Source organism: Bidens hawaiensis, unplaced genomic scaffold, assembly GCF_021521415.1.
Source record: "Bidens hawaiensis isolate Kalapana, Puna unplaced genomic scaffold, B.hawaiensis_p1.1 tig00029657_1, whole genome shotgun sequence".
NCBI classification, from domain to species: Eukaryota; Viridiplantae; Streptophyta; class Magnoliopsida; order Asterales; family Asteraceae; genus Bidens; species Bidens hawaiensis.
In genome coordinates this window covers 13948-36941 of record NW_027505159.1, presented here as the reverse complement: position 1 = coordinate 36941, position 22994 = coordinate 13948, and the positions used below count along the sequence as shown (strand labels likewise).

The following is a 22994-nucleotide window of genomic DNA, read 5'->3' as shown; positions in this document are numbered from 1 at the left end:
ATTATTATTATTATTATTACTACTACTGTTGAATTCTGATTTCCTTTGTATTGCTTCATACATATCTATTTTAGAGCTGAGGATCTCGCTAAAAGCCACATCTTTATCCATGTGGATAGAGGTACGGTGTGCATCCCACCCTCCCCAGACACTACGTATAGCTATGCTATTGGTGGGATTTCACTGGGTATGATTGATACAAACGCACTAAATTAAAATAAGTTCTCAACAACATTATAAAGCTAAATTAACATCATCATTAACTTGGTGTGTGTGAAAAGGAACCTGTAAATGGGATTTAGGATGTTAAGAATTAAGGATCGATGATATAACCAATTAATCAAATGGGCGAGATTTGAATATTGGGATTACATGGCTTTAAATCCGAATCAAAGAAAGAATACGAATGGACCACTATAATCTAACGTAGCGTTTGGTATGCAATAATTATAGAGGGAATGAAATTATTCATTGCCTGGGAATGAAAAATATGGTGTTTGGTTGCTTAATGGAATGGAATCATCCATTACACATGGAATCTCATTCCATCAAAACCATTCCTTCCCACCCCCCTTCTTTTTTTTCATTCCATCCTCATTCACCATACTTTCTTAACAACATCAACCACCACCAGTACCATAGCCACCACCACCTGCCGCCACCTTCGCCATATCCACCACCACCTCCGTCGTCACCACCACCGTCGTCGCCACCACCACCACTAGCGCTACCACCGCCACCACACCGTCGCCGCCACCATTGTCACCGTAACCACCACTACCATTTCCACCGTAACTACCGCAACTATTGTCACCGTCGCCGCCTGACTATCACTGCCATCACCACCTGACCTCAACCACCGTCGCCACCACCCTACCATCGCCATCACTACCAATGCTACCATCGCTTGACCACCGCCACCGCCACCTGACCTCAACCACATCGTTATCGCTACCAACGCTACCATCGCTTGACCACCGCCACCCCTCCCACCACTACCACCACCATAACCACCGCCGTTGACGCCTGACCGCCACTACCACCACCGTCGCCACCACCATTTTTGTTTTGTAAAATAACTTACTCTGAGAAAAAAGTGTTTTTATTATTTATATTTCATTCCTATAATTTTTTGGATACCAAATAACATTAACTAATGATTCATTTCATTCCCATAGGTTAACCAAACAAGACAAATGAATGGTAATGATCCATTTTATTCCCTTGTTCATTCCATTCCTTCTCCCATTCTATTCCTCCTTCATTCCATTACCTCCAACCAAACATACCCTAAGTTTGTTATACAACATTAAACATATATATGAACTATACGTTTACATTTTGTTCAAATCAAAATTATAGGTTGTGATACCTACTTGTCGCATCAATTAAACATGCTCACAACAATATTCAGGATTAGCATGAAGCTTGATTTTAGATCATTCGTGATTAAAACAAGAAAATGAATCAAACTTGTACATTAATCACCGTAACGTACTTTATACACGTGTAACACTATTTAAACAACACTTATGTTATTTTTTCACAAACTTTGATGTAAAATATAGAAAACATAAGCGGTGCTTCACAGCGCGAACCGGTTTCTTAACTCCTTTCATGCGGACGGTTCTTTAGCTATGTTTACCGTGGACTTCTCCAACGCCTTCAATATGGTCGACCGCACAGCCCTTCCCTGGGAGGTTCATCATCATTGCCCGTCTATCTATCGATGGGTTCAGTTCCTTTATGCCCAGCCGGCTAGGTTGTACGTTGGTGATGACTGTATAGGGGCTACTACTGGGGTTCAGCAGGGAGACCCCCTTGGGCCCCTCCTTTTTGCCTTAGCATTACACCCTCTTGTTCTCCGGGTACAAAATGATTGTAACCTCCCATTTCATGCTTGGTACTTGGATGATGGGACTATTATTGGTGGTGCCAACGAAGTCTCTAAAGCCCTAAACATTATCAGCTCGGAAGGGCCATCATTGGGGCTGCAACTTAATATTAAGAAAACTGAGGTTTTTTGGCCAGCGTGTAATGGGGTAAAAGTCAAAGATGGGCTTTTCCCTAGTGGGATTGGTAGACCAGAGAGAGAGGTAAAGCTCCTTGGAGGGGCTGTTAGTCGAGATCCCTACTTTATTAAGGAGTTGGCGAGGCGGAGAGTATCTCGTGCGGTTGATCTTATGAAACTCTTACCTTGCCTTAGGGATCCCCAAATCGAACTCCTCCTGCTTAGGTCTTGCATGGGGGTTGTTAAGTTGCTTTTTGGGTTACGAACATGCCACCCCCATATGATAGATGATGCGGTATCCTGTTTTGATAAGGGGCTTCGAGAAGCCATCGAAGACATAGTTGTATGTGGAGGCCCGTTCTTTGGTGATCTTCAGTGGCGACTTGCATCTTTACCAATGCGCTTGGGGGGTTTAGGCCTTCTTTCGGCTCATGATGTTGGGGTTTACGCTTTTGTAGCGTCGAGGGCTCAGTCTTGGAAGCTACAGAATCACATCTTAAGGAATAGCGGAGTTGTCGACCTGGACTCAGACTACGTGCAGGCCCTGGAACGCCTAAATGGCGCTCTACCAGACTTTGACATTGACGGTTTCTCTAATAAGGACACTGCCCCACCAAAGCCTCAAAAAACTTTAGCGAATGCCTTTTTTGGCAAAATCCCTCAGAGTCTGGGAGAAGTTTTTGGATTGTCCCCCCGACAGAAGGCGGTTGTTGAATGATTACAAGGTCCTCATGCCCAAGATTTTCTGACCGTTATCCCTATTGATGGCTTGGGCCAAAGCATGTTTGCGGTCGAGTATAGGGCCATTCTTAAGTACCGTTTGATGGTCCCAATGTACCCAGAAGACGAAACATGTCCGATCTGCCGTAAGGCTTGCCTGGATAAATTCGGAGAGCATGCGGTTCATTGCAAGGATATGCATGGGTTCAAATACCGACATGATTGGGTGCGGGACGTTCTTTGGGACATCTTAAGGCGGGCTGGGATATCATATAAAAAGGAAGCCCCCGTAAACTTCCTTACAGACCCCACGGAAGGGAGATCCACTCTACGACCGGCAGATTTGCTCGTCTTTGGTTGGGCCGGGGGAAAACACGCTTGTGTTGACCTCACAGGGGGTATCTCCCTTAGCTGGTTTGAGGGATAATGGGTTTGTAGCTGGGCAAGCAATGAAGAGGGCTGAAACGAAGAAGGTGGAGAAACATGCTAAAGCCTGCGAAGAGAACCAACATGTTTTTGTCCCTCTGGCTTTTGATACCTTTGGCTCCTTGGCACCGGAAGCTATCCGTTTCCTAACCAGGGTCCAACGGGTTGTGCATAGCAATGTGTCGACTCCAAAGGGGCAGGGGTATGTCTTTAGCAGGTTAGGGTTTGCAATTCAGATTGGGGTGGCGGGCTACCTGCTATGTTGATGTAATATCTGTGTTTTTATTTAATGAAAGAAGTTTTTGCTAAAAAAAAAAAAAAAGAAGGTATTTTAAATGTCCAAAATTGATTTTCAAAAATATTATTGTTATTATTCACTCTTGGATACACCTCTTTTTAAAACCAACTCTCAACAACTCATCAATCATCATCTACTAACTAAAGTCGATATTATTATTCAAAGTAATAATATAACACTCCCATTTTGAAAACCTATAAAGAAATAATTAAAAACTCTTAAAAAAACAATATAATCTGAACCGTTGATGAGAATGACAACCAACCGTCAGATCTAGAGCACCATCAAACAAAACCTACTTTAACATCTTCTTCTTGTTCATCATCTTAAAGCCTCCTTCCATTCAATCAATCAAGCACCAGATAGATCTGAAGAATGGTGCAGCGTCTGACTTACCGTAAACGCCACAGCTATGCCACCAAATCCAACCAGCACCGTGTCGTCAAAACACCCGGTAGATCCCTCAATCACTACTGTTATCTAAACACATAATAATAATAATATTGAATGTTGATTGATTTTTGTTTGTAATATAGGTGGAAAGCTGGTTTACCAGGCTACAAAGAAGAGAGCTAGTGGCCCTAAGTGTCCTGTTACCGGCAAGAGAATCCAAGGGGTAATCATATTATTATTATTATTATTATTATTATTATTATTATTATACATTTTGATTTTTGATTGAATTTGAATGTTTACATTAATTTAACTTTGTGAATGCTAGCCATAGATTTGATTGTTTAGATGTGTGTTTATTATGATGTATGATGGATTTTAGATTTGGAATCAGATGCACATTTGATCAAAGTTAAGGATTGTTGAATGCTTAGTTTAATTATACTTGTAGACTTGTAGGACTGACCAATAACGGAGTCGACTAAGTTAACTGAAATACAGTTGCTCTTGTTCACTGTATGGGTGTAAACGAACCGAGCTCGGCTTGTTTCAAGCTTTTTTTCTAAAGTTTGAGCGCAGCTTGGGAGTTGTTTTTTTAAGCTCTGGCCTGGCTTGTTTGTTGTATAATAATTAAACGAGCCAAAGTTCAGTTCGAGCTAGACTCTGCAGTGGGAAATGAATACATGGAAGTTAAAAATAGGCAAAACTTAAAAGTACACTAGACTCGTTAAGGCTTAACGAGTTAAAAAGAGGTTTCTGTACAAGGCTCGAGCTCAGCCTTGATAACTAAATGAGCTTTATTTGAGGCTTGGGCTTACCTCGAGATTGAATAAGCTTGGCTTTTTTTAAGTTTTTTATCAATCTCATATCTAGTAGCTTGCTAGCAGCTCGGATTTTTAGCACCCTTACATTCGATCGAAGTTAAGGATTGGTTTATGCAGTCAATATCGGTGCAATAGTGGGTATTGGAACTTTAGCAGAATATCGGTCATAATACTGGTACCGAACTACCGATAATATGGGTGATATTGACCGATATATCACCAAATTTCCCAATGTCAGTTTTAAGTCTTAATTGTCAACTTTTAGTGTCTATTGTTAGTGTTTTAAGTCTTAAATCAGTTCCTACTTGCTTCAATTGTTAGTGTTGTGCAAGTTGCAAAAGGTTAATTTGTTAATGGTAGGAGAGTATACTGAATTGATGGTTTTAACTTGCTATATATATATTCTGCATGTATTAAAATTACCGGTATCTCAAATATCGGTCCTTGACCGATAACTGATATTTATTTGCATTAAAACTGCTTAGGGATTGAAGGATGATTAGTATAATTATGTAATTACGCTTATTCAGTTTCCACAATTCATTACCTCTTATAATCTCAGTATTTTGATCATTTAAATTCTGAAAGTTAGAATCAGGCTGTAGTGATTGTAGAACAGATAGTCAAAATTGCACTTTTTACGATCCACAAAGTTTTTAACTTTAATCTAATTTTGTAATTTGCATGGACTGCAGATTCCTCATTTGAGGCCTGCTGAATACAAAAGGTCCAGGCTTTCAAGGAACAGGAGGACTGTTAACCGTGCTTATGGCGGTGTGCTATCTGCTGGTGCGGTGCGCGAGAGGTTCGTGAAATATTTTCATCTGGGTCAAAATTGTCGGTATACCAGTTAGTTAATGCTTTGTATTATTTGGTTTTATTTTGCAGGATCATTCGAGCTTTCTTGGTTGAAGAACAGAAGATTGTGAAGAAGGTTTTGAAGCTTCAAAAGGCCAAAGAAAAGCAAGGTGGAAAGAGTTAAGCAGGTTTGAAATTAGTTCTGTGATTGAAAGAAATTTTGACTTCAATGCGATGATTATAAGATGTGAACTTATAGATTCTTGTGGGAGATATTGGTCGGTTTTAAATTTCGATGACTTTGTTTTGTTTGATATTTTATGTGCCGGGTTGGATTGGTGATCGTATCGGTGTACTCGATGTTGAATCGAATGCACCCTTAGTTTAAAAATTAGAAACTTGTATCCATCTGTCCACCACTTCAATCCTAAGTTCTCTGTAATCATAAAGTGATTTGAGTGAAATAGTGCAGATTTTCATAAAGGGCTTGTTAAACCATCATACTTTTTTATTTTGTCCTAGCTTTTATACAATTGCAGGATAATGATATGCACAATTAACCAACTGCTCAACTTTTTTTACTTGTAAACAATTAAATTTATCGTCTCTGTGAAGAACATCTTCTCTGTGATGTTTGGTCATGTTTTTATTTCCACCGTGAGTTTTTCAAAAGAGTTGAAAATCATGTTTACAGACGAATTTTACGTGAATTTTGTCTTTTCACATAAAACCCACTAAATCAGCAGTTTCTGATTTAAACCGATAAACTACATATATGAGAGTTGAAACACATGTTCTTGTGACTAAAGACAAACAACATATACTGTGAAACTGATGCTAAAAATATTAAATAAAAACTACTTTTGAGGTACAAACAAGAATACATTAGCTAGGGTAAACGCAGCATACTTGAGTTTCTTTAACTAAACAAATAAAGGGTTTTTGTCTTGTTCTTCGGGCATGTTTGGGATTGAGTTTGAAAAATGCTTATTGGCTTATGTGCTTTTTCGAAAAGCCATTTTGAAAAGTCAGGATTTGGGGCTTTTGAAAAACTGCTTTTTAACACTTTCAAAAAGCTAAAATAAGAAAAAAATTGTGATTGACAAACACATTTAAACTTTTTGGCCTTTTGAAAACACCAATAAGCTAAAATAAGATAAAAATTCTTTTTTTCTTGATTTTTTTCGGGACAATATCACCTTTAGGTTGTTGTATGTATCGACCTTCTAATGATATAATCGCTTGCAAAACTCTATGGAGGCACCGGCTAGTTGTTGATGCAGAACGACGGTAACAAGTAAACAGGTTTCTCAAATCGTTACCTACAATATGTAGAAAACTTGCAACTTGTTCTTCAACAGAACGCAAAGGAGCTGTTTAACCTTCGTCATGCATCATTACGTAACGTAATTGAACGAGCATTCAGTGTCCTAAGGTTTCATATCATTAGAAGTACAACAGAACCATTTTATTCTCGCGAGACACAGTCTGACATCTTTTTGGCATGTTGTACTTTACACAACTTTTTTACTTGAGGAAGATAATGACATAGATCTTGAAGATAATGTCATACAACAGATGTTACATGGATAACAAGAGGAAGAACGTCATAATACAAAGAGATGTATATGTATGTGAGGGAAGTACCTAATATGAACAACTAAGGAACTCAATTGCAACTAACATGTGGACTAACTACATGATGATGTCAAAGTAGTTTTAGAAAAGTACTTTATTGTATTTCATATGTATTTTGTATTGATTGTTATGGTTTTAGTTAATTGGTGATTTGGTTATTTTTTAACTACTTGTGTGTGCATATAGTAATTCTATATAGCATAAGCAGCCATTACGAAATTTTTTTATGTTACCATGTAGAAAGTCATAATGAGCAAACACGAAGCAACCAGAAAAAAGGAAACACTAAAGTGGACGGAAAATATGGATAATGCATTCATATAAGCTATGATGACACGTACAAAAGGATAACGACAATAGGGTTAATAGAAATTTTACCTCAAATGCATACAACAATATACAGAGGAGCTGAGCATAAAGTTTCAAATGAATGTATAAAAAAAAACATTTGAAAAACCGATTAAAAACGTTGAAAGAGCATTTTTCTAAATAGTACGATTTGTTTCGTGAAACGTCACTGAGTAGATTCTCGTGGAATTCAACTACTCAATTAATTGAAGCAGATGATGAAGTCTGGGTTAGAAAACCCGCCTCTACTTTTATTATATACATGAATATTTTGATTATCATTTATAGAACTAATTATCTTATTTTTGATAAATAGTCGAACCCTGAATCCCTGAATCTGAAGCGCTGAAGACGAAGAAAGTCTCAAAATTTAATGAAATGCTAGAACTTTTTGCAAAGGACAGGGCATTTGGTGCTCAAGGTGAAATTGCAAAAGAGAGAAATGCACGATTCCAAAAGAATGACAACATTAATTTAGTGCTGCAAATGACGTAAAACTGGAAAGCCAATTTGAATTGACGATGATATCCAAGTGGTACATCCTACATCTTCTCTAGCTGAGCAGTCATCAAGTGCCAAGAAACACAAGAATAGAAAAAGGAAAGCTGAACAAGAAAATGAAGATTTAGCCTCTATGATTATGAATAACATTGGTAGTGTGGCTAATGCTATTTTAGAAGGCAATACAATACTAGACAGAGTTTATCATCGCGAGTACACAGGAGAGGAAATTTACAATGCATTGGAACCAATGGGTTTGGAATCCCATGAAATAAGGAGGGCTTTAAGGTACTTGGTGGCCAACCAAGCAGATGCACGGGCGCTATTTAGTTGTCCTCCTTAGATACGATTGGGCTTGCTAAGAGAGATGATGGATTCCGGTAACTAAACGAGCTCAGGATGCATTTATTTAATTGAAGTTTTTCTTTTTTTTTTTAGTAACTTCGTACATTTATGACTATTTCTTTGTTGGGTATTTTACTATTTGGTTATGGATCTTGGGATTGTTTGTGATTATGTTGAATTATGTTTAGCAGTTAATCAAGTTCGGGTTTGTTTTGATGCTAAATGACACTTGTAGCTTTATAATTTTGTCACATGTTATGATTGCAGCTACTTTGAGTTGTGTTTACAGAAAGAACTTGGTCTAATTGTTGAAAATATAAAGAGGTCAAAATATTGCATCAGGGGTATTTTAGTAAACTACCGAAGTTTGATTAATTTACCGCGTAACATGTTGTGTTTAGCTTGTTTGTTTTACGGGTCGTGCACTGCTCTTATATGGTAATTTAGGACATATTTGTTTCAATCGAAACGAGTCAAACTATTTTGAATTCGGGTTTTATTCATAGTCTTGTGAAGTGGACAAATAGCTACTGTTAACGGGTCATTTTCATGGCTGAAAAACGGGTCAAGTCAGTTACGGGTTTAAATTTCTGCGTTTTTTGCCAGAGGTATTTTTGGAACTTTCGCAACTAATGAAGGTGCAATACATGCTGATCAGGTTTTTAACCGAGGGTATAATTTGTCGTTTAAATACCAAAGTTATTTCAGGTATTCAAGTGAGTAGTTTAATTAATTCTGATAACAAGTCAAAGGTGTCATGTGTTTACTCGTTGCCTACGGATCATGGCTAAAACAAATCTGTTAACTTGATCAAATTGTTGCCAAATAAGACTAGCAAGACACAAACTCTTGAACCCGAATAAGAGATTTTAAATATGAACTGACCTGAGTCTAGTAAAATATGCCAGTTGACACAGCCTTTGACTTTGACAAATTTTTAACCTGAGCACACTAAGACTATTTCTTAAACTACATTCTTGATACACATTCTCATAGAGTCATAGTGATTTCCAATTTACTTTTGACGATTTCTAAGGTGACTGTTCCTATAAGAGTTGACTTGTAGCATATTGTGATTTTTTAACAATTAATCAATGATGATCAGTTTGAAATGACCCAACAACTAAAAACCCATTGAGCCTATTGCAATTCCTAATGGAGGACCGAATCTGTCTCACCTCTTCTTTGCAGATGATGCGGTCCTTTTGGGTATTTGGTTGGAGAATAATGTGCTAATATGGCGAGATTATTGCGTTGCCTCCATATGGTGTCGGGTCTCAACGTGAACTATCCAAATGTAGTTTATATGGGATAAATGTTGAAGAATCTGAGCTCATCACCATGGCTTCTCGCCTGCATTGCAAAGCAGGAAAATTCCCTTACTCGTATTTAGGGTTACGAGTTGGTGAGAACATGAACATGGTGAACAGTTGGCGACCTGTTGTTGATATTTTTGAATCCCGCCTTTCTAAATGGAAAGTGGCTCACCTATCAATGGGGGCTGACTTACCCTGATCAAGTCGGTTCTGAATGCATTGTCAACCTACTTTTTCTCTCTATATCGGGCTCCTATTACCGTGTTAGAAAGACTTGAAAGGATGCGACGAGATTTTTTATGGGGCAGTACCTCGGCGAAGAGGAAAATTCATTGGTTAAATGGGAAAGGGTGGTGGCGGATAAAAAATCGGGTGGGCTAGGTATTGGCTTGTTACGGGATATAAATTTAAGTCTTCTTGCAAAGTGGTGGTGGAAATACAAAACTCAACCAGAAAAGTTATGGAGACGGGTGGTAAATTGTATACACTTCAATGAACGTGGTATAAATCCTATACCATGTAAATCAATCATTACGGGTGTGTGGAATAATATATGTAAGACTGAAGACGCTTATATTAACCGGAACGTGCCATTGACAGAGTTCATGCGAGGTAAGAATATTTTATTTTGGGTGGGTGAGATGCCACTCGGTCTAAAATTTCCATCTCTGTTTAACTTAGAAAGGTTTAAACGATGTACAATATGGTATAAAACGGACATGGGGGAAGGAACCGATGACTTACTGTGAAGTTCAAGAATTATGGGAATGCTTGGATTTGATTCCGGGCTTGGTAAGGATGATTGGAAGTGGAAATTAGAAACAAATGGGGTCTTTTCCGCTAGTTCTTGCTGATCGGTTCTTGAGGTTTACACCCCAAGTACTTCTATTTTTACAATGGAGTGGTGTAAGTGGGTTCCCCTCAAAGTAAACTTGTTCGGTTGGCGTGCAAAAATGGGTAAAATTCAAATATCGGATGCTCTCCAAAGACGTGGTGTTCTAGATATAACTAACGTTTGCCCGTTGTGTGAAGATGAACTTGAATAGACGGAACATGTGTTAATCTCGTGCTATGTGGCTTCGATCATTTGGCAGTTTATAAGTAATTGGTGTAGGGTGTATGCTTTCGAGGTCAGAGATCTATTAAAAGAACACTTAAATCCAGGGATTGAAAAAGAAAAGAAGAATGTCATCCATACTATTATACTAACGGCTCTTTGGTGCTTGTGGAAGGCACATAATGATTCTCTATTTAATAAGACTAGAATTTCGGTGAATAGATTAAAGGACGATATCAAACATCTCTCGTTTTTGTGGGTGAAACATAGGGGGAAGATGGTCGGGCTAGATTTCTCTTTTTGAGTTTGTCCTAGGTGCTTTCCTTGTTTTGGTCTTTCTTTTGTTCGGTGTTTGTATTTTGGGGTTAGCTTCTTGCTACTCTCCCTGTTTTGTTTCTTTTAATGATAGTTGGTTGTTAAAAAAAAACTAAAAACCCATATTTCTTTTGTATCAAACCGTAAGCATACAAGTTGACTTTGATCTAGGTGTTGAGATTGAGCACAGTATTGACTTTGCCTTGTGGATTATCTTTTGCTATTTTTTACTCTTTCTATGCCATCTGAAAAGAAAGAGTAAAACAACTCACAAGTCGACTTCGAATTTTTAGAAAAAGTGCTTGGAACGAGCCGGGCTCGAGCTCAGCTCGTTTATCTCATTTATTTTTTGTTTTAGTTTTACTTAAATGATATAATAATAAAACTCTTAATTGTTAAAAATCTTGATAAGGATTACTTTTATATATCCATGAAATGCTTTTGAAATGTTATCACATATAAATTTTATTTTAGTTCTAAAAAGGGTATATTAGTAAAATCGTAACTTTCGTTTCTGTTCCAGAGTTGGTTTAAGTGAAAGAAATTGGGGAGAAAGGGATGTTCCATAGTTTTGTTATGGAAGGAAAGGAATGGAAAAAGAGATAAAATTGATTGCATTTGTTTTCTTTTCAAATTGGAGAGAATAAGAGGGAAAGGAAAGGAAAGGAAAGGAAAATGGTTATAATTACAATATTATTCTCATCTCCAATTGTGTATATTCTTCGTGCAATTCAATACCCTAGCAGCCTGAGATCAGGTCATTCGCCATCTTGTTCTGTTGATTATTCATTTGTTCAAGGCTTCAAGCATACACATCGAATCAGTATTTGATTTTGTTTCCAACTGTTTGTAAGTTGTTGATTACATAATAGGAAACTGATCATGTAAACTGTATGAAACTTACACTTGCTGACTAGAGGACTTTGTGGCATAATACATATTTTGATGTTGATTTTGTAGTTAAAGTTATGGTGGATTTGATTCTTATTTTCATGAATCTCTACTGGTTCACGTTTGGAATTGCTACTTTCTATTTGGGGATTTTCTTTTAGAACCTCCCTATTTAGCAAATTCATATATTCATAAACAAGAGCTCATCTGGTTGATCTATATTTCAAGTTCGGTCCGTTAATTTTATGGTTTAGAGAACGAGTATGGACACTTGGAATTAACCTAAGGATATAATGGTTAGGGGTGTGCATGGTGCGGTTCAGTGCGGTTTTTGACTAAAACCAAACCAAAAACCAAACTTTCGGGTTTATAACTTTTTAAAACCATTCGGTTTCGGTTCTCGGTTTTTGGATTCAGTTCGGTTTTTTATGCGTTTTTTCCGGTTTGGATAATCGAGCCAAATTTTTTTGGGCAAAAAAACCCAATATATTGAAATTGGGCATGATATTTAAAAAAAAAACTAATTATTAATCGAATATTGAATATTTGGACTTCAAATATTAAAAGCAAATAAAAGATACATTTAAAATAAAAATTCAAAATCAAAACCTAGTACTATTAGTTATTAACCATATCTAGAAATTAAATATATTTGTTATTAACCATATGTTAAAGCTAAAAAAATAGTCGGTGGATTTTGATTTAATGGTCACTGACTTATTATTAAGATATTATGGTTATTTTAATTTTTGGTTAATCTATTCGGTTCGGTTTTTTTGGTTTTTAACATAATACAAAACCGAACCAAAACCAATATTTCGGTTTTTGCTAAAGGTCCAAACCGAACCATCGGTTTCTAATACGGTTCGGTTTATTTGGTTTTTTCGGTTTAGATTCGGCTTTTTCAGTTTTGTGCACACCCCTAATAATGGTAAAATTGTGACTTTCCTTTCTTTTCCTTCTAACTAGGGAACACATATAATGTAAACTTTTCTTTCATTAAACTAGGGAACACAAAATAAATCACATATATTCCATTCATTTCTCTCTTATTTTCCTTTTCTTTCTTTATATGTATCTCTTGTAACACCAAATAAAATCACATTTTTTTCTTTCATTTTTTTTCTTTTCTCTTCTTGGTAAATTAATTGTTTCTCGTTTGGTTGAGTTCCCGTTTATCAAAAGTCGGATTTAATTACACAAACGCAAAGACGGGACTCCATTTCTATTGTTATTATTTTTTTCGGTTATAAATTTGTCAGTTAATTGTTTATTCTTTTCCTTTTTGAAGAGAGAGTTAGTCAAATGTAAAATACTACAGTTTTTGTGGTTTAAGATTTAATCAAACCAGATCTGACACCTAATAACGGGCATAGCCATATCTTAATAATTTCCTTAATACTATCTATATAATTTTGTTATATTCTCCCATTGAAATGAAATGGGAGATCACGTGGCCGTTACAGTGAGATCTGACGTCAAACCATCAGTTTCCGATGCAGACATGCTACGGTAACTTCCATTCTGATTACGTACATTTGTTTTCGTCTAATTAAGTGGTGATGACCGATGATAACTATATCTTTTAATCTTGTTTCAGGGTTTTCGGTTACGCGGCTCTTTCTTCATTTGTGTATGTGCGGGGGGGTCGAGTTCTATTAGTAAATCAGTCTGCTTTTGATAATCACGGTGTGTTTGCTAAGAGCAGCATTGGTGCATTAATCGGCATTGCGCTCACATTTGTTGTTATGTTAACCGGGTTCTCTGAACCAATAGACGTTTCCTGTGGCCCCTTTTGTAAATTTATTGGTGGCTTCTCGGCATATCTAGGTCCTTTCTCGCTTCTAATGGTGCTAGTTCTCCCCCCCGAACTCAACTGGATTGGGTATTTAGTCGTGTGTGTAATGTTTGGGATCATATTTACATGTTTCTTCTATTTGGATGCTCATCAACAAGACTATAGACCGTCTCCTTGCAATAACTTGGTACTCCTTTTAATATTTCTCTTTGCTTTTTTGGGTGTTTTCTTTCCTTTAGCAAGTCCCGATTGGGTTTTGTATACAGTCGTATATGTACCCCTTTCGATGGAAAATGCGTATCAATTAGTTACCTACTTGATGTTTATTTACCGCAAAACAAGAAAACCGATCCAACAAGTAGAGAGAGAGAGAGCAACAATGATCCTCCGTCTACCATTTCATATTTGATGCCACTTAGAAGCTCATCGTGATGATGTTTCAAACTATATGTTTCCGTTTGTGCTATCTAGTTTCATTTGCATAGTTATTTGAGATCGATGTATGTCATTTGCTATCTAGTTTCATTTGCATAGTTATTTGAGATCGATGTATGTCATTTGGATGCTCTTGAACTCAAATATATATTTGAATTCTCACATGTATTTTGCTTACTTTTGTTCCAAAAAAATCAAGCACCTTTTTTTAACCATGCGTATGAAGATTTGAGAGATTTTCTTTCCTTTTTTTATTATTTTTTTTTGAACAACCAACAAAGTCCGGTCACCCAGCTACCCAACCGTCAAAAGGCCATTCACATCCACGATCGTAGACAGCGCTGGTGACCCGACCTGCAACCAATTAATTCCAGGGAAAACCCACAGCACGAAGGTCCACTGTTATAAAATCCCAACTCAGGCATAATGTTTTGTCAAAACGAAACGCGAACGGGTGACCTCAAAACAATGCTCCTTTGGTTTTTTGGCAGGGCCAAAAGAAAAGAAAGAGAAAGGATGTAATAATGGGGTTCACTTCTTTGCGTAGCATTTTATTTGTTGATAATATATATAAATATTTAGGTTATGTGAAGGGTTTATTACATTGAGACATTGAGAATAATGATAATTAAGAGGGTATAGCGAGTTAACTTTTCCAGTCAATTAGAGAAAGTTATTCAATGGAATAGTTGGCTCTGAGATCGTGGCTAGGAAGTATATATGTGTAACCAATGTAGGTTTTCAAGTGGTGGATCTAGAAATCAATCTCACAAGTAACGTTAAATTTTTTATACCGTATTTCATATAATATAAACGAATACAAATAGAATCACGTAATAAATAAATTTAAACAAATGAGATGCAAATTTCTCCTCTACAATTTTTGAAAGCTTGAAATCGAGCAATTACATCATCTTCTTTTATGTTATTGAATATTTCTCTTTCGACTGCACAAATTAAAACATTGTTTAAATACTTATAACCCATCTGATTACACAAATCCGTCTTGATAAGCTTCATTTAAAAAAATTATCTTTCAACTACAGTTGCGGTTGCAACTAGTAAAACCATCGCTAACTTCAATATTTAACAAACCAAAGAAAAATTGTTGGCTGATTTACGGTTTCCATCATTACACGAGCAATGTCAAACATTTTCCAAATTAAAAAACACATGTAGGGCTTGACACGATGATACTACAATATAACAATTAACAAGCCTTTAAACTTTACATTGTAGCGTGTGCATGAGTGTGTGGAGGCAGTGGAATTGGAGGTCTGGTGACCAGACGAGGAGGAGGAGGACAACAATAGGGGGGAGTAGTAGTGTTGGCGCAACACGAATTCATGGAAGGAAGTAGTGGCTAAACCAACAGGTGACGTTGAAAAATAATTGCCTAATGGGTTTTAATTGGGTTGTAAGTTAAACTTTGGTTGGGCTTTAATTGATTTGAACACTACTACAAAAATAGAAATTTAAAGCGTTTCTTAAATAACGTATACAGCGGTTTAAAAAAAACCGCTGTTTTATAGTTCACAAATAATAATAATATATTTAATAACGGTAAAACCGCTGTAAAGGTATAAGAAATTTAAAAAATTAATTTGGAACTGCTGTAAATGATAATAACCTCTGTATATATATAAAAAATTCAAAAAAATAATTTTGAAACCGCTGTAAATATAGAGTTACGAGAATTTGAAAATTGTAACGTTATATATGCCCAGCTCATACTCTTTTTCATGTTCATTCTCTTCTTCATCCACTCTTCTTCCATTTTCAAGCTTTCATCATATTCATGGAGGTAAGAAACTTGAGATTTTTTTTATGAATATTAATATTATACTTACTCGCTAACTAATCTTATAGCCCTTTAGATTATATACCCGTCCAAAATTTATCTAATAGAGATAAATTTTGGATTGTCCCTTTTCGGGACTGCTTTTTGAATATTATATCTCGTTTAGGATGTGTATATATGTAACGGGTTGACATTTAAGAAAAATCTGGTGATTATTTCCTTTTACTCTTTCGAGCTTGCGGTTTATACGCATGCTTGGGGAGTTAAGGGGAAATGCTGCCAGTTTTTTCTTAATGTCAACTTGTTAAAATGTATGCATGTGAGATATAATTTTCAAAAAGTGGGTTAGGATTCGCTGCCTTAGAAAACCGATTTACATCATATTCATATATTTATTTGTCTTTTTCAGACGGATCGTAAATACTGGATGTACGGTCGTTTATCTACTGGTAAAACATATATAAATGGCGTTAAAGGTTTTCTGAAGGCTGCAAAAGATAATCAAGTGAAAGTTGGAGATAAAATGATCTGGTGTCCTTGTAGGAGTTGTGAAAACAATAAAAGATATGATGATATAAATGAAATAGAGTACCATTTGATATCTCGTGGTTTTAAACCTCGATATACTTGTTGGTCAATGCATGGTGAGTCACTTACTGATCGTGGCACGTCGTCAAATAAGGACAGTGATGATAAACACAATTTAATAGATAATGACGATGGTGATTTAAATGACGTCAATGACAATTTAAATGACATGTATAACGATTTAGGGACTAATATTGGTGACAGTGAACAAGAAAAATTAAACGTCTATTTGAAGATTCAGAAAAACCGTTATACACTGGTTGTTTGAAATTTTCGAAACTTAGTGCTGTTTTAAAATTGATTAACGCAAAGACTAAGTACGGGTGGAGTGATGTAAGTTTCACATATCTATTAGAGGTTGTGCATGAAATGCTTCCGGAAGATAACGAGTTGCCAGTTTCGTTATACAAAGCAAAGAAACTTATGTGCCAGATGGGATTAAAAGTGAAAAGAATACATGCATGTCCAAATGATTGCATGTTGTACAGAAAGAAGTTCAAAAATGATCATAAATGTTTTAAGTGTGGCGCTTCGAGGTATAAGTGTAAAACTAAAACCGTTGATGTTGACGAAGATGTGAAGAATGGACAACCAGCTAAATTGTTGTGGTATTTGCCAATCATACCAAGACTAAAACGATTATTTTCAAATGAGAAAGAAGCAAAGTTATTGCGTTGGCATTCAGATAATCGTATAAATGATGGAAAATTAAGACATGTTGCGGATTCACCTCAATGGAAAAATATTGATAATATGTATCCAGAATTTGGCAACGAGGTTAGAAACATACGATTTGGACTTAGCTCAGACGGAATTAACCCTTTTGGAGCCATGAGTAGCATTCATAGTACATGGCCGGTTCTTTTATGCATCTACAATCTTCCACCATGGTTATGCATGAAACGAAAATACATAATGATGTCGTTGTTAATTCAGGGTCCGAAACAACCTGGTAATGACATTAACGTTTACTTGTCTCCATTGATTAATGACTTGAAAACACTATGGGGCACAGGCGTAGAAGTGTATGATTCTTATAAAAAGGAAAGATTTGTGTTGAGAGCCATGATTTTTTGCACCATAAGTGATTTTCCAGCATACGGTAATTTGTCAGGATACACTACCAAAGGTAAGTTTGCTTGTCCTGTTTGTGAAGACAAGACAACTTCGAAGTGGTTGGATGGTTGTAAAAAAAACGGTGTACATGGGACATCGGAAGTTCCTTCCCTGTGATCATATTTATCGAGAGAAAGAGAAAGAGTTTGATGGATCCACTGAGCACGAATCGATAAGGAAACAATTTGATGCATTTGATCGAGTTAAAAATATAAATACCGTGTTTGGAAAAGTAGTTCGTGGTCAGAAAAATGACAAATCCACAATAGGTATAAAACGCAAATCCAGAAGAGGCATAAAAGTCAAATCCACAAGAGGCCTAAAAGCCAAATCCACCTGAGTCATATGGAAAAAAAAATCAATCTTTTGGGATTTACCATATTGGAAGGATTTACAAGTTAGACATTGCCTAGATGTTATGCATATTGAGAAAAATGTATGTGACAGCTTACTAGGCTTATTGTTAAACCTTCCTGGTAAAACGAAAGATGTGTTTAAAGCTCGTCAAGACATGGTAAAAATGGGAATACGTGAAGAGCTTCATCTTGTTCCGACAACCAAAGGTTTTTTTCTCCCGCCTGCGTTCTATACTATGTCGAACGATGAAAAAAAGAAGTTTTGTAGATGTTTACATGATATTAAAGTTCCATCTAGTTATTCTGCAAACATTAAAAGGTTGGTGTCGTTGAAAGACCGTAAGTTGCTTGGTATGAAGTCTCATGATTGTCATGTTTTGATGACACATATGATTCCTATTGCAATTTGTGGATTGTTACCGGATAATATTCGACACACTATCACGAAACTTTGTTTGTTTTTTAACACAATTCACTCAAAAATTGTTGATCCTGAGTCATTGGATGCATTGCAAGACGAAATCGTTGTCACCCTCTGTGAGCTTGAGATGTACTTTCCACCATCATTTTTTGATGTGATGGTTCACCTAGTAATCCATATTATAGGAGAAATTAAGGCCTGTGGTCCTGTATTTCTACGTTATATGTACCCTTTCGAAAGATATATGAGTGTTTTAAAAGGGTATGTCAGAAACTGACATCGACCTGACGCTAGTATTTTTGAAGGATATGCTTGTGAAGAGGTGACTGAATTTTGCACAGGTTACTTGCACGGTGCCAAAAGTATAGGTGTTCCTCAATCTCGTCACTCGGGTAGACTTGAAGGGGTCGGAGGTGTTGGCATGAAACCAATCACCCCGGGTCATGATCTTTTACAACCTGCACATTCTGAGGTCCTAAAACACATGACATGTATTGCTCCATACATTAACGAACACAAGGCAACATTGAGGTCAACATATGTTGGTGAAAAGAAGACTGAAATGTGGTTTGAAAATAAACATAACAAAGAGTTTGCTAGTTGGATGAAAAATAAGGTAACCACAATTTCTGTTGATAAAATTGTGGAAAACTTAGGGCGGGGTCCAAATCCAGGAGTAACATCTTACCAAGGGTACGACATTAATGGTTATACGTTCTACACCGAAAATCAAGATGCAAAAAGTACAATGCAGAATAGTGGAGTTACGGTGGTAGCATCAACGACTGAGTTCGACAAAACAGATCATGATAAAAGGTTAAGAATCGCCAAAAATTCTTATTACGGTGTTATACAAGAAATTTGGGAATTAAATTATCGTTCCTTCACTATACCTTTGTTCAGATGTAAGTGGGTGAATAACCGATCAGGTGTTAAAGTTGACAAATATGGTTTTACACAAGTTGACCTTTCATCAGATGGCTATGCATCCGAACCATTCATTCTCGCGAAACAAGTCACACAAGTGTTCTTAGTCAAAGACCAAAGCAAACCAAAATATCACATTGTATTGCATGGCAAACGACGTATTATTGGGGTTGATAATGTCGTAGACGAGGAAGAATACGATCAGTTTGATGAACTACCACCGTTTTCAGTCGGTATTCAACCTGTAAATCATGTAATTGACGGCACTGCAATATACTCACGATCAGATCACAATGATGGCATACATGTTGACGAAATGGATCCTTAGTCAGGGAATGTATTTCTTTCTTATTAATATTGTATTTTTTTAATTAAGTTATATTCAATCAGTGATGTTTATTTTATTTTGTTTATCAAATTTACACATTAAAATATATAATGCAAATAACAAAGAGGTAAAACAAAAACCAGATTATGAAAATCATTCTTAATATATATTACCAAACATATAAATTACCAAACACATATATATATATTAACACTAGATTACCAAACATATAAATTAATCAAAATGATCTTTTGAATAATACTTGGAGGGAAAAGCAGCACATCGATCCCGTCGAAATCAAAACCCCCAAAATCTTCCATCTGCCAACCCACTATTATTATTATTATTATTATTATTATTATTATTATTATTATTATTATTATCAGACTAGATCTGCCAAAATCTTGGCGACACACAAAACCCCCAAACGAAGAACCCTAATTGTTGTCTTTCTTCAAACTGTTTATCTTTAGTTTGAAGCTTTTTACTCCAGATTTGACGAAAAGGTAATGTTTTGGAACCATTTGAAGTTTTTTATATGTAGAATAACTATTTGGACCATTGAAGCTTTTTATGTGGTCCCTTGATTGTCGGTTGTTCAATTATTAAATACATGTGAATGCCAATTGTTTAATACATGTACGTGTATATATATGCAGAAATATTAAAATTTCAATTGATAGGCAAAGACTAGCCCGGAAGGCTTGGTATATACCAAGAATTCGTAAAGGCAAAGACTAGCCCGGAAGCCTTGGTATATGCTAATTATTATTTATTATTATTATTATTATTATTATTATTATTATTATTATATTTTTGTAATATTAGTTATTGTGTATTGATGCATAGGAAAAACGTGAAAAAGCAATAGCAAGTGCAAACGCACAAAAAAACCACCCCCGCACAGGACGCGCTGGATTTAGAGGCTTGAAGGATAATTTTCATACCTTGTGGCCTCAACTTGTGTCGGTTAATCCACATTTTGATGATTTGAAAGATCAACGGTCTCAATGGTTTGCTGCTGGTAGAGCTCGTAAGGACAAAAAAAACTCGTTTGTATGAGATTCAAGATGAAAAAAGTAACGATTTGGTAAACACGTGTATATCTATTTATAAATATAAAATTATTTGATGTTATAACATTTATATTTTCTTATAGGTTGGTGTTGAAAAAGAAATAAAGGAAGACGGCACATATTTCGAAAAGCGGTCTGACCCAATAACACGATTGCTTGGACCAGAGCACGGAGGCCGAACTCGGGCAATTTCATCCGTAATAGGTAATTACATTAATATACATTAATATATTTGTCTCTAATATGTATATCAATGTAATTTTGTATGTTGAATTTATAGGTTCATCACAAGTTGCCGGAGGTTTGTTCAAAGGAGCATGCAATGAGGGGGTGAACGTGAACCAAAGTAGCGAAACTGTGGACGCGCTGAGTGCATCTCACGTGGATTATGCAAATATTCAGGTAATTTAGTATTAATATTGAGGCTTATTTTGACTTGTTAACAGCGTTGAGTTTTAAGTAGTAAAAGTTGACCAAAACTGATTTTTAAGTTAACTCAAACTGATTTAAACAGACATATATTAACGTTTTATGTTTTTGCAGGGCATATATCCGTGTGAATTGTTAATGCACTATGAGGTGGACTGCCAAATAACTATAGCTAAAGGTTCGGTATATTCTACTTCAGCTGATACACTTGTACATGACACACTCATAAAAAAGGGTTGTTTAAAAGTGCAAGTTGATTATGTTGTGCCGGAATACATGAATTTATCTATCCCTAAGGAGTCCCGCACGACATGCATTGCAAAAATGTCTCAAATCAAGGGTTTTGTTCAGTGGCCTAAATACGCATTGAAGGTATGTTTGGCTAATTTATAAGTTGTATACTTGTATATGGGGGTGTGCACGGTTTAGTTCAGTTAAGGGTTAGGTTCTGTTAATTGGTTTTGGCTTAACATAACCATCTGTTAATTGTTTGGTTAGGTTCTGTTATAGTTTTGTTTTGTCTATATATTATTGTATTAGTTATTAATATACATTATTTGTTTATTTGTAGATTTTAAATGTTGAATCACCCAAAAATCAACAAGTGGCTCGAGAAACGGCCCGAGTAATAGTGCATCGAGAAGCGGTGATGAACCCTATGTACCATTTCCGCTCCAAGACGACCAGCTTGAAAATCACGAGCATTCATATAACTTAAATATGGATAATGATGTTGTCAATTCATTGGTAATTACTCACTTCACTTTAGTAATATGTGTGTGTTTATAATATAAAAAATTTCTTGTTAATGTAGTGGGCTGATCTAGAAGATAATCAAGTTGGACGACTTCAAAAGGAGCTTAGCATTGAACAACCAATAATGAACAAACGCATTGATAAGGATGAAGAACAACCGGGAAAAAAAGAGATTAATGTTGAACAACCAAAGGTGGAGAAAACCACTAATAAGGATGAAGATGAACGCAACAAAACGATAGATAAGGCTTTGAAGGTAATAAGTAATCGAGCTAGATGGATTAAAGATTTGGTTGATGAATTGCATAACCACTTTACACGTGAATCTCGTGCGTTCTATTTTTCTACACCTGATGGTATGTTTCCTAGCATCTTATTTGATTGCTTTGAGTATGAGCTGCTTATACAAGTCTTTGCCAAAATTTGGCTTGATACCGCACTCGTTAATTTGTTTACAATGTAAGTTTGTTAGTTTTTGTATTTTGTACAATATACCTGTATATATATATATATATAATTTTATTAACTGTATCATGTTTTTTTCTTCTTAATTAAGCTATTTTTATGAGGAATCCGTTCGTAAAGAAAGACCATTGGGTTTCTTTAGTGTATCAACGATAGCCGAAGTTGCATGCCGACTTACACCCGAAGAGGTTAAAAGTCACATTCTTCGACATATCAAGTTATCATGGTGATAAAGAATATATTCTTGCACCATATTTGGCAAGGTAACACATATTTTGTTTTTCATAGCCTATTTCAATAAATTTTTATATTTATTTCATTTTTACATATTATTTAATTATTATATAATTTGTGTTTTGCAGCGGTCACTGGATTCTATTTATTATCTCCCCCAAAAAGAAAGAAGGATTTATTTTAGATTCTTTAAAAAGTATAAAAAATAAAAATAATTATTTTCTTTCGAAATATTTGAAGACGCTTTCGGGGAAGGAGCATTAACGTGGAAAATGGTTAACGTAAGTTTTATAATTTGCTAGTTCATTAATATTTGTTAATAGTTTTCTAATTTTTTTATATAAATTTGTTGTAGTGCAAACAACAAAAGAACTATTGGGAAT

The 22994-nt window shown here is 35.9% G+C and overlaps 1 protein-coding gene across 1 annotated transcript; it reads left to right on the top strand.

The window, feature by feature from the left end:
- Nucleotides 1–3789: 3789 nt before the first annotated feature.
- On the top strand, nt 3790–5814 carry LOC143611150 (large ribosomal subunit protein eL34-like). The gene is made up of 4 exons (XM_077085433.1): nt 3790–3909; nt 3992–4071; nt 5368–5477; nt 5561–5814. Exons 1-4 carry the CDS (start codon nt 3831–3833, stop codon nt 5652–5654), a joined length of 363 nt encoding a protein of 120 aa, XP_076941548.1. The 5' UTR covers nt 3790–3830; the 3' UTR covers nt 5655–5814.
- Nucleotides 5815–22994: the final 17180 nt, after the last annotated feature.

Bases quoted from the DNA above. Each gene is read 5' to 3' on its own strand.
- LOC143611150 (XM_077085433.1), top strand. From the start codon at position 3,831: ATGGTGCAGCGTCTGACTTACCGTAAACGCCACAGCTATGCCACCAAA. The intron at 3,910-3,991 runs GTAGATCCCTCA...TTTGTAATATAG, and splicing joins CCGTGTCGTCAAAACACCCG to GTGGAAAGCTGGTTTACCAG. The intron at 4,072-5,367 runs GTAATCATATTA...CATGGACTGCAG, and splicing joins CCGGCAAGAGAATCCAAGGG to ATTCCTCATTTGAGGCCTGC.